The sequence below is a fragment of the Telopea speciosissima genome, chromosome 3, assembly GCF_018873765.1.
Source record: "Telopea speciosissima isolate NSW1024214 ecotype Mountain lineage chromosome 3, Tspe_v1, whole genome shotgun sequence".
Lineage (NCBI taxonomy): Eukaryota > Viridiplantae > Streptophyta > Magnoliopsida > Proteales > Proteaceae > Telopea > Telopea speciosissima.
This window is the reverse complement of record NC_057918.1, coordinates 26128741-26141405: the sequence shown is the minus strand read 5'-3', so window position 1 is coordinate 26141405 and position 12665 is coordinate 26128741. Positions and strand designations below refer to the sequence as shown.

At 39.8% G+C, this 12665-nt stretch overlaps 1 protein-coding gene across 2 annotated transcripts; it reads left to right on the top strand.

Annotated features, from left to right (window-relative positions):
* Nucleotides 1–939: 939 nt before the first annotated feature.
* Nucleotides 940–9125, top strand: LOC122655640 (far upstream element-binding protein 1-like). Of its 2 annotated transcripts, XM_043849893.1 has the most exons (7): nt 940–1333; nt 1628–1923; nt 2399–2488; nt 2575–2646; nt 2882–2998; nt 7841–8837; nt 8868–9125. In XM_043849893.1, the coding sequence occupies exons 1-7, from the start codon at nt 1012–1014 to the stop codon at nt 9116–9118; spliced, it is 2145 nt and encodes a 714-aa protein (XP_043705828.1). In that variant the 5' UTR covers nt 940–1011; the 3' UTR covers nt 9119–9125. The 2 variants fall into 2 exon arrangements, with proteins under 2 accessions (XP_043705828.1, XP_043705827.1); XM_043849892.1 differs by having other exon boundaries at nt 7841–9125.
* Nucleotides 9126–12665: the final 3540 nt, after the last annotated feature.

Sequence of the window (12665 nt, the reverse complement as noted above, 5' to 3'; positions counted from 1 at the left end):
TAAAGAATGAACAAATCAGAGTTAATTTAGGAGTAGCTTCGATACGAGATAAGCTGTGAGAAAGTCATTTGAGGTGGCCTTGTACAATGAAGGCCTTTAAATGGAAAATTATCTACTCCATTTCCTGCCCGGTCCAGTTCCCCAAGTCCCTCTAATAGGAGGGGGTGGACCCCACTCGGACAGTGTGTTCAGGCAAGGGTAGGGTGGTCATTTCAGTCTCCTATTAGAGGGACTTAGGGATGTCTCAATACTAATAGATTGAAGGAACTAAAATAGTCGACCTAAAATGGCTTTGGAGAAATGGTGAGGACAAACATGCATAGCTTAGGCCTTATCATGCTTTTTTTTTTTTTTTTTGTTGGTAAAATCAGGTATGACTTTGAATATAACTAATTAGAGGGATAATGATCCATGTAGATGATCCCATTTAGTTGAGATAAGATTGAGTTGAGTTGTATTAAATTTTCAAGTTTTCTTGCCACTTGGCCAACTTTGTTTCGACCGAAACCTTATACACCACTACAAAATTAAATGCTCACTACTGCATGATCCAATCACCGACCCTCTTATTCGTGGGAAACTACAATGAAGTATCATAGCGATGAGCTTAATCCCATCTTTGGACTCCTATATGTGAACCCCATGTGGATGATACTTTTTCAATGTCACCCATTGGAGTGGTGCAATGATTTCTCCCACTACTACCATAATGGGGAGTCCAGATCCTCTCTAGCGCGCATCGGATGGCTGGGCAGGTTGGCATGCATCCCAAGGCCAGCGCCAGCCGTCGATGAGCACTAATGCGCAAGAGAGGATTTTTGCACCATAGTGGTGAACTTATCCCCGTTACGCCAGTTTAGATACAGCTATTGAGTTGTATAAGTAAATGAAATGTTACGTCACCACTATATAATGGGTACCTGAAACCTCACCGTTCTAGGGTTTTCCAAAATTCGTTTCTCTTCTCTCCTTTGCTGGGTTAGATTTGCAGAGAAGTGCAAAGCTTGTTCAATGGCTGAGGAGCTTCCATTCGCACCTCGAATGGACAACAAGCGGAAGTATGAAGATCAAACAACTCCACCACCTTCATCGGCTCCTCGTCGAGCTACTGGATTTTCTGCTCCCATCGCTTCTCCATCTCCAGATTCTACTCACTCTCATCCTCCTTCATATAGCAACGTACCTCCACCGCCGGACGAGATCCAACTTGCTAAGCAACGCGCACAAGAGATCGCTGCTCGTCTATTCAGCAATGCCGAAGCCAAGCGTCCTCGTGTGGAAAATGGTGGCACCGATGAACCAAACGATAAGGGTTTCGGCTTCGCTCCGACCGGTTTGTCTTGCCTCTTTCTATTTATCTCTTTTGATATTTGTCATATTGAGGGCTATGCTATGAAGATTTTTTGGGGTCCGGTCCCTTGTTATTGGCAGGGGATAGAGTTTGTTGTCTCTTTTCACTCCCCCGCCCCTCTCCTTTAAAATCCCTGTTTAGGGTTTTTAAGTATTTGTGTTTAGCAGTCGTCCCTGATCGACCATTGGGACGATACGGGAGGGAAAACAATTCGTATTTTGTATATGTTAAGTTGCTTGATTTGAGGCTTAGCGACTTTGACATCATTGAATACAGATTTCGGGCAAAAACCTCCCAGTCAAGTTGGTTTTGCCCCGTCTTCAACTGGGCCTGTCTCATACGGTTTCCAGGGGACAAGCAAAACGATAGACATCCCAAATGGAAGGGTTGGTGTTATCATTGGAAAAGGTGGAGAGACAATCAAATATCTTCAGCTCCAGTCTGGAGCAAAGATTCAAGTTACCAGGGATATGGATGCTGATCCTAATTCACTTACCAGAATGGTGGAACTCGTGGGTACTGCGGAGCAAATAAGCAAGGCTGAACAGTTAATCAGCGATGTTCTTTCTGAGGTATTTCAATTTAGGAAGTATTGCATTCTCTATCTTACTTTTGCCTGCAAGAGAGTGCTCACATTATTTAACTAAATCTTAGGTTATTATCAGCTAAAGACGTTGATATAGAACTTTGATTGTAGTCATGGAGATAAATTGATATGCCTAGTTTTGACATAAGTGGTTGTTGTGTGCTAACATATAGATGTGAAGAGCATATTTGTAATCATTATTATAGTGAATTAGTGATAATATATCAATATCATTGATCTCACAAGTATCATACCAAATCCCATCAATCGAATCACTTTTTCAAAAAATGCGAGACATCTTAGTCCTACTTCGATTTTTAATGGTTCACTTTTATGAAAGTGTGTGTGTGTCAGAATGTGAGTAAGGGAACAGCTTAGTATTTTAGAAAGTTGGAATGCTTTTTATCTTCTTTGTTCTTGCTGTATAATTGATTCCTTTGTCTTGTTCCCTTTTAAAGCAGGCTGAAACAGGAGGTTCTGGTATAGTTTCTCGAAGGATAACTGGTCAACCTGGAGCTGAGCAATTCATAATGAAAGTCCCTAACAACAAGGCATGTAGAAAGAGGCTGGAGTTTGTGCTTGGGTCTCTCTAATCACTTAGATTTTGGGATAGTCTTTAATGTGTTATGCTTTTCAGGTTGGTTTGATAATTGGTAAAGGAGGGGAGACAATAAAAAATATGCAAGCTAGGTCCGGTGCTCGTATTCAGGTTAGTAATAAAATCTTAATGTCTATTTTTGCTTTATATGTTATACTTTTGTATATTTTTCCCTTCTTAAAGTAGATATGTGTTGGCCTTGTTTAAGTATCTCTTGCTTCTCTAGTATATTTCATAGACATTGTTTCTCCTTGGTAACTTGCAGTATATCAATTTATTGTGCTGCATAATTTTTACAATGAAACTGTCTACATCTAATCTTTCCATCATGTTCTCTATTGTGTAGTTGATACCATTGCATCCGCCCCCGGGAGATACATCAACGGAAAGAACTGTTCATATAGATGGCACACAAGAACAGATTGAATCTGCAAAACAATTGGTCAATGAAGTGATCAGTGAGGTATGTCTTATAGCCCGGATTATATCTTGGGTCTTCTTGTATTGATTGAACCTATTGTGTCAATGTAGTCGAATATAACTTACTGAAGTAGTCAGGTCTAAGAGGGAAGAGAAACTCATGTTGTGCTTTGTATATTTTAGTTGGGTGATTTATTTATTATTAAATCTTTTTGTTTGAAGTTTGAACTATGCTGTTACTCCCTGCAATATGTGTTTGTTCTCTCGTACTGTATGTGCTAGATGTATACCCTTCTATTTACTTAGGTGCACCATAAAATTGGCCCTGCACTTTGGTTCTCAAACATCTGCTTCCATGATTAGTTATACCAAACTATGTTGTTCAGTACCATAGGCATTGTGCGCGTCTTCAGTCATATCACGCTACAAATGTGGTGTTCATTGATGTTTGCCATTTGACATGGAAATGTTTTGCTGTAGGTTTTGTATTATTGACCATCTATTCTTCTCAAAAATTGTTGTCATGATCTCTTTGGGTACAATCCTGGAATATTTGTATGTTCACCATTTCATATATACTCCTATTTTAATTTTCTTATATGCAACTATTCCTCAGTGAAAAGATGTGTCAAGTTTTTTTTTTTTGGTTAAGTGCGTGTCACGTTTTTTTGCTTCCCTGTTGCAAAATTTCTACTGTCAAAAAATTTATGACTGGTTTGCTGCAAGGTCACATAGGGAGGCCATCCTTTATGTTCCTAATGTCTGCTGTGTGGCAGATCAGTCAAAAATTTAATGGTGCCAGATAGGGCCCCGGTGACCTCACATGTCAAGTTTCAGACTTAATGGAGTAGACTACATGGCGAAATAGGCTTCTTTAATAGTCCATTAGAAAGCCATGCTTTTGGGAAGGTGATACAATTGAATTTGGCTCTGAAATTTGACAAGTTGCCAATTCTGAGGGTTACGTATGTGTTCATCAGATGGAATTGCCAAATCACATTCCTATGTTGCACAAATTAGGTGGGCTGTATAAGAGGGGCCCTTCCTATGTCGGTATGCAAAGGACTTTTTGCTTTTCAATGTTGATTTGCTTAAAATTTGTTTCTTGCTATTTGTTTTGGTCATTGTTCTTTTATATGGTCTTGTGTTTCAGGTGGGTTTCTAGACTAGGCTTATATATCCAAGAAGGTAGTGTTTTTATTTGTATCACTGTAGACTTATAGGATGTATTTGGCAGCTTTGGTTCATGTTAAATCTTATGCCAATTTAGTATTGTTGTAGAGATTTTGTAGTACTTTTTCTTAAACTTTATACCTGCTTGCCTAGTGTGCATGAGGAACTTCTTTAGATTTTCCTTCACTGAAAGATTTGATGAAGCTTTATTTGAATAATTTTGTGCTTGGTTAACTTGATGGGACAACTCATTTTATCTTAGAAGTTGTTTCACTGGATTTCACCAGCTCAGCTAGCTTGTGTATCTCAATACTCCAATTTTGTTGTATTGTCACTTCTCTGAATATCCATGCAGTTGGGTTGGTTATGAGTTGATTTTTGTCTCCTTTTTCTCTTTTCTGGAGTATTTGAAAGAAACTGGAAGTTGTTATATTGATGATGCTAAATGTGGACAGCATAGCATGATCAGTCAGCATCCTATCATGGACGGTGGCTGTGGGGCTAAGCATTGGGCTGTGGCAGTGCTTGTTTCTTTGACAGTTATTTTCAATCTTATAAACTTCATAACCAGATTGCCTATACTGCAGGATATCTGTATGAATCTCTCATACAATTGTGATTTAATCTCGAGACTCTGAACCTGCTTTATCTCCGAGTTTATAGGATGCTTTTCCATCTACAGTTAGCCTTCTTAATTGTCCCAACTGAAGTAATTCCTGGAGATATGGATTGAGAATAGAATTGTAAGTGGTATCCTATAGTTTTGGACATGCCTGAATCTTCTCTGAAGGATATGCTTAAGTGCTGAAGCTGTTTGCAGGATGCATTGGATCTTAAGTTTTGATCTGTAGTGAAGTTCTCGACTTATATAAATGCTTCATTTCTAGGATGTATCTCAATCAAGTCTAATAATCATCTATACATGAATGTGCAAGTGAATAATCTTTGGGATAATCTCCTGAGCCAATCCTGAATACTGTTATTCTGTGCAGCATCTGACTCAAATTGTTATTCGGAATTATTGTAGGATTAGCTTATGACACCAAGGTGAAATCATATTGGAGTTCTTTGGCATGGTCACTGGTATGGTCTTGAATACTGTCAATGATGATTAACTGATCTTTTAGGTTTAAAGGGAAAGCTGCAGTTGATGGGCAATGTTGGCATACAAGTTTAGAATTTTAAGCTCAAGATGTTTAGTTTTTGGGATCATTATCTTGTTAGTGTTTGTCATCAGAGTATTCAATTGTTTGTCTTTCTATCTTGATTGGTAAATTGTGACCTCATGAGGAATTACAAATTGTGTTATGCTTTTTGTATCTTTCTTCTGCATTCCAATTCGCAGGAGGAAGCTGTTAATGCCATTGCCTGTTTGTGCAATGGTTGTTATGCACATCTCCTTTACTACTTACTCTTTGAAGGCTTTTTCTCCCCTTGATTTTGTTCCCCTTCATAGCATTGTCACTGTTTGAGAAACTTTAAATCTTCCTGGAATTTATCCTCGCGTTTTTTGTTCTGAAACTTCTTAATATTTGAGTATCTCTTTATCTAAATCACTTTAGAATTTTCCATTGTTGGAGAGAGGTTATTCATTGACTTGAAGGGAAATTACTGTTTATTCCTGAAGTCACTTGTTCCAATTTGTTATGTTTCAAGGTCAGGAAAAAAGTTTAAGATAAATTATACATTTCTTTCAGTGAAATTGGCTCTTTTTATTCTGAGTCAACTTCTAATTTCCTCTATAGTAGATAATGAGCTCACTGAGAGAGAGAGCATACCAGTGCACGAGGCTTCTGCTACTGCAGGGGTTGGGAGGGGCAAATTACATAGCCTTAAGCTCGCTTTGCGGAGAGGCTGTTTACATGTTTCGAATAGTTCAATTTAATCGTTGCTAAATTGAAATAGTGGATAATGATCTCTCTATTTCATATAAATTGCTCCTTGCATTTTTTTACCCATGCCTTACAATAACTATACTTTTTTGGTTGTGTTAGGGTGAGGAAGTATCATTTTATTGCTCTATGCCTTGGTCTGGTGGCTTTATTGCTAAATATCCTTTGTAGGTTTCTAATCTACTTGATTCTTGTGCCCTCTCCTCTAAATTCAATCTAGCAATTTAGGACGAACCCCCTCCCCCCAACAAAAATAAAATAAAATAAAAAGCGCAAGAGAGCTGGTGACCATTTGGAACAGAATAATTTATTGACTCAGTCCACATGTGCAAATCAGTTGGCTATTGTGACGATTAAGTTGGTGTTTATTGTCTAATTGGTATCCTCTGAAGATGCATTCTTTCCTCGAACAAAGACTTGTCTGCGGGGAATCCTTCAAATGTTGCTGGTAATGTCATTCTACCAGTTTAACTAGTATTGGTGGAATATAATCAATAACTATTGGCCACTTGAAAGAGTTCCTTCTATTTAATCCACTGGAGTTGTTATTGTATCTTGTTTGCTGTTTTTCTTAGTTTCATGCTTCAAATTCAGCTGGTTGTCTAGTGATTTCAATGTAGTGTTTGAATTTGTCTTTTTGTTTGCTTTACAAGCTCAGTGGAATGGTTATTGGAATCTGGTTTTCAGCTCTTACTGTTGTCATTGTCTTAGAAGAAGTGCTGTCTCCTCTGTACCTTTTCATTTGTCAAGCCTATCAGAGCTTGTAATGTTTAGTTGGAGGTCTTCCCTATTGTATCTTTGATGATAGTCTTTTGGAAGGACTATCGGGAGTTGATGCAGTGTAATTGGCGAGTTGCACTGCAGTGACACTTCCTGTACCATCCAACTTTGTCTGATTGGAAGAAGGGAATTATGTTATTTATTTCTTCATTTCATGTGTGAGCTTGCTATCGTGTTATTCTGTTATAAGTACTTGTTTTCATGCTTTCATTTTCTCAGTTTCTAGCTCCAGCTGGAGACACTGCTTCACAAGAGGTAGGTTTTTGGTGTTTCATTTGCCCCATTCCTATTGTTTTGTTCATTTGATACAATCGAAAGATTATTGTCTCTTTCATGCTGTGATTTTATGCATCGCAGTCATTGCCTTTTTATATATATATATATATATATTTTGTTCATGGCTTGCCAACTTACTGATACCTTAGTTGTCCGAAGTTGTCCCAAGTTTTGAATCTTGTATTTATATCAATATATTACTTAGCTCCTGCAGCGGTTTGGAGATTCATTCATTCAACCGTATCATTAGTTATCTGAATACAATGTCATGCACAAATTAATCTAGGCTAGTATTACAATTGTTTGCCAGATGCCTTCAATTCTCTTATGTAATGCTTTTGTTGATGAGCATGCATCAACTGGATTGTGATAAGATAAAATATGGTATGGAACTTTGGATTTTGTTGCCTCCCAAGGGTATGCTTGGCTCTCTGGTTTTATGTATAGATATCTGTATAGCTTTTCCTGCATTCTTTTGTACCCATTCACTTCGAGTAGGGAGAGGATTGGCATCTGCTGGCGTAACTCAAATAGTTCAACCCCCAATGCGGTATGTTGGCGTCTGTACCCCTTTTAATGCTGATACGGAATGCATCAATCCTCATTTTAGATTCTTTTTGCCATCTATATGATTTATTTTGATTGTTAGATGTGAAGTTGCCTAGTTGCTGCTGTTTGTATATTTTGTTCTCCTCTCATCTATGTATTGCCATAATATCTGAAAAACAGACCATGGTTCATATGAGGGAACATTTTCTTTGCAGAATCGTGTTAGAAATCCAACAATGTCTGGAGGATATTCTCAGCAAGGCTACCGTCCTCCCCGGCCACCAACAAGTTGGGGTCCTCCTGGCCAGCCTCCAATGCAGCAACCTGGCTATGGGTACATGCAGCCTGGTGCATACCCAGGGCCACCACCTCAGTATAACATGTCTCAGCCATCCTATGCTGGCTATCCACCTCAACCAACTTCTACTGCCTCTGGATGGGACCAAACATCCGTCCCATCAAGTCAGCAAACTACTACAGGCAGTGGATATGATTACTATAGCCAACAACCACCTCCACAGCAGCAACAACCCCAGGGAGGTTCTTCAACCCCGGCTGAAAGCACAGGTTACGGTTATGGTCAACCCCCACCATCTGGTTATGGTCAGCCAGGATCCTACGGTGAATCAAATTATACCCAGCCTCCTGCTGGGCAACAAGGTTATCCTCAAGATGGTTATGGTGGTGGGTATCACGCACCAGCACCTCAACCAGGATATGGTCAGCCACAGCCAAATTCTCAGCCTGGATATGATCATCAGCAAGGTTACAATTCAGCACCAGGTTACGGGAATGTGGGTAACCCAACACAAGATGGTGCAGCTGCCTCGTATGGACCACAGGGTGGGTCTGCCCAAGTCCCTTCATCTCAGCAAGTCCAACCACCTGTCCAGCCTCCTGTCACACCTCAGCAAGGATACTCAGGCCAGCAGCCTGGCACTACTCCCCCAAGCTATCCCTCCCAAGTTCCTCCTGCTCAGCCAGGTTATGGAATGCCACCAACTTCACAACCAGGTTATGGAAGCCAATTACCAGCTCAGTCGGGTTTTGGGCAGTCAGCACCATTAACACAACCAGGCTATGGGCCACCACAGGCTCAAAGGCCTCCTGTTCAGCCACTTTATGGGCAGTCTCAACAGCCTCCAAGCACCCAAGGGACCTATGTTCAGCCAGTACCTGCACAGGCAGGGTATTCACATTCTCAGCCACCTCCTACCCAGTCTGTCTATGCTCAGCCAGATTCTACTCACCATCGACCCCCAACTTCTAGTTATGGCACAGCTGGTCAGTCAGGATATGGTCAGCAGCCTTATGGTGGACCACAGACTGCTCAGCCATACGGAGATGCTTATGGTGGTGGTTATACACAACCTCCAGGTTATTCTACTACTGACAGCAATGTGGCAGGAAATGGTCATGGAACTTATGATGCACCCCCAAGTTCTCAGGCTGTTCAGCAGGGTGGAGTTGCAAAAACTTCGCCCCAGAGTTAATTTCGTTTGAAGTGTTAGGCCCACATGGATTTCTGTTTTTCTTTTTTGTTTTTTTTTTCTTCCCTCCAATTAGGTTCAGTAATACTTTCAGACGGTCATGATAATGATGGGGATGTTTGTTTGATATTATTTTTTGGTTGTGGACAAATATATTTTAGCTTAATTGGATTTGGTTAAGTTCTTAGTTCCAATGATCCTCTTCCAAGCTAATTCTGATTTTACAAACCCGAACTTGGTTCCAATGATCCATTTCCAAACCCATTCTGGTTTTTGAAACCCAAGATTTAGTTTCAATGATCCTCTTCCAAAACGATTCTGATATGTGAAACCCTAACAAATGGTGGCAAGCTTAGCCAGTTGGATCTGTTCTAGATCATGTAGGTGAAAACTAAGTTAACATGAACATAATTTTTAAAGCGTAAAGGTTTTCTCTGTGCTTTTAAGAAGGAATCTCCTATATAGTTTTGCTATGTGAAAGGTGTAGCAAACTTGGTTGTTGGATTTCTAGGGAGTGGCTTCAAATTGACTCTGCCAAAATTTTGCTTAAAATAATTTCATGGGAGAGGGTTCTTTGGTATGTGGCATTGGGTAGTGGACCAATCAGGGATGAAACGGTTGCTAGAGAGGTCATTGTAAGGGTGATTTCCATTCATTTTTTTTTGTCTTTTGTCTGATTGGTATAAAATATGGCATATGAGCAGGGGGGGGGGGTGGATCTTGTGGTTGTCTGATCATAAAATTTCAGGAACAGTGCCTCTCCAGCGCGTATCCAGCGGTTGGATGTGTGCATCATGCCAGCCCAAACACACACTACATGACAACCTCAGCCTACCATAAGCTAAATGGTAATGAACTACTTTGGTCTAAGCAAGTCTTGGTGCAATGGTTAAGTTGTGTTATTGCAATTTATTGGTTGCGAGTTCAAAATTTGGAAACAGCTTTTCTTGCTTCACATGGGGAGGGGGAGGAGGAGGAGGAGGAGGAGGAGGAGGGGGATAAGGCTGTGTACGTTTGCCCCTCCCAGAGTCCAGACCCTGTTGTAGTGAGAGCTGACTCAGAACTCCAGCTTAAAAAAGTCTTGGTCCAGGGCCCCAGCCACAAAGGAGAAATCCAGAACTTCCACTATATTTTTACAAGGGAAAAAGATCTCTGCTAATTATCCCGCTCTCAAAATGAAAAATTCCACCTCTGTTGATAATCATATCGCTCTCGAAATGAAAAATCCCACCTCTATTGATGCCCCTCCGTTTATGTAGGGACCACGCAACCTAAGAGTGATCTTGGGGCCCATTTTACAACCCATGATTCCTAGTTATTATTCACAACCTCCGATTAAAGATTCGTACCTTCTCGAAAACAAGATTCTCTCAAATATCATCATTAATGGAATCCTTAAAAAAAAGAGATTCTTGTTAGTAAATGGAGAAAAAAAGAATATCATAGGCAAATAATAGTGAGAGGTTTAACTAAACTTCTAAAACCTCTCACTCCATTGGACAAAATCTTCCATAACCTAACCAAATTAAATCCTTAAAATTCCATCAACCTATCAAATTTTAAAATCTATTTAACAACAACTAAATCCCCTAAAATCTGCTAAATTGTATTCTCTCACTCCAACTCAGATGATGTAACAACTCTAGCTTCCCTAATTAGACCTAGATTTTAATTAATTGTATCAACCTATTAAAATTCTATATCCATCCTGAGATCTCAGGTGGTCTTCTCTCCAGCTTGTATCCCTTATTCCAACACCATTATTTCCAAATATTTTTATACTACCACCTAACTCCCTATCGTACCCAACAAAGGAAATCAAAGCACATGACTCTCTCTCTCTCTCTCTCTCTCTCTCTGCTAGTGACCAATGCTATTGATATCTGGTAAAAAGGATCAGTACCTTGTGTTGCTCCAACTTATGCAAGGTCCTGGAATGAGTGAATATGGAGTCGGCTAATCAAATAATCATAATGCAAGGATATACATGGTTCGATTAAGTGCGTATGTCCTCGGTGAGACGAGGGTGTCTTCAATAGTAATGGAGAATAGGGTTACAAGCTCTCTTCACCTCACCTCTGTTTACAAAGAAGATTCCCTAATCTAATGATTCCCAAACACGGCCAGTTTCAAGGGAAAACATAGAAATATAATTTTCAAAATTACACCTATAAATCCTAAAAAAAATCTTTTAACGGTCTTTTGGAGGCGGGCCATAACCCAAACCATAGAGTACAAGACATTAATTCTTAGCAATTTCCACCTTGGTTTGAATTCTATAAAACCTCCTGAAGACGTCTTTACCTTCGTACCTTCATAAAGGTATGCAACTGCACCCTCCCTATCATAAAATAAGTGCAACCCTCACTCTCAACAATGAGTAGTACGTCCAAGCAAAGCTTAAACTTCTTTGTAGTGACTGACTTGGTAAAAATATCTGCAAGATATCATTTTTATAGATTTTCTTTTAAGTGAATGTTTCCTTCGACACAAGTCCTTGATTTTATGGAACCTCACATCAATGTGATTTGTTCTTACATGAAACACTTGATTCTTTGCAAGATTAATGACACTTTGACTATTACAGTCTAGACCATATCTTCTTGTTCCATTCCCAATTCATGAACTAGACTAGTCATCCAGATCCCCTCCTTGGCAACCTCAACTGTTGCAATGTACCCTGTCTCTATTGTCGACAAGGCAACTGTAGGCTGAAACATTGCTTTCTACAAAATAGGTCCATTTGCTAATGTGGTGGCCCACAACCCAAACCATAAAATACAAGATATCAATCCTCAACAAATTCTTCCCTTCCTTACATTTTATTATAATTTAATCCTTGTAATGCTCGATTGCATCTTTAATTATTTTGCATCGGGCTCCTCTCTTTGGAGGCATCCGCCCAATGATTACCTAATGAGGCTTCCAACGGTTGGGCTGCCTGGCACACATCCCGGCATGCACTCAAGGTTGTGTGCCAGCCAGCCCAACCATCGGATATTCATTGGGCACTCATTGGGTTGGCACGCTCATTGGAGAGGAGCCGGCCATAGGATCCAACTCCTCTTCAGAGAGCTCAGTGCCCAGGGGGCATCCAAGGGTTGGGCTGTGCCGCACGCATCTCAGTGCATGCCTAGGGATGTGTGTGCGGCACAACCCAACGGCTGGATGCTCCCTGGGCATGATAGGCTCCCTGGAGAGGAGCTCAATCGCCGGCCATATCATACTCCTGGGGAGGATGAAAGTTCTCTTGCCTCATGTTTGGAATGGTGATAAATGTATTTTGGGTTGTTTTTGTTTGCAAGAAATGAAAAAAAAAATTCAAGAAAAAAGAAAGAGAAGTTGAAATAACATTTTTGTAGGGTTTTCTTTAGCTTTTTTTTTTAAAAAAATTTATTTATTTAAATTTATAAAATCTTAATTTATTTAATAATAAACAAAACAAATGTTTTACCAAATATAAAGTTAGGTACATCATCCTTAGCCCTACAGGCTAGAATACTAGCAACTACCAATATACTAGTCTTAAATTTTATAATAAAATCAAGTT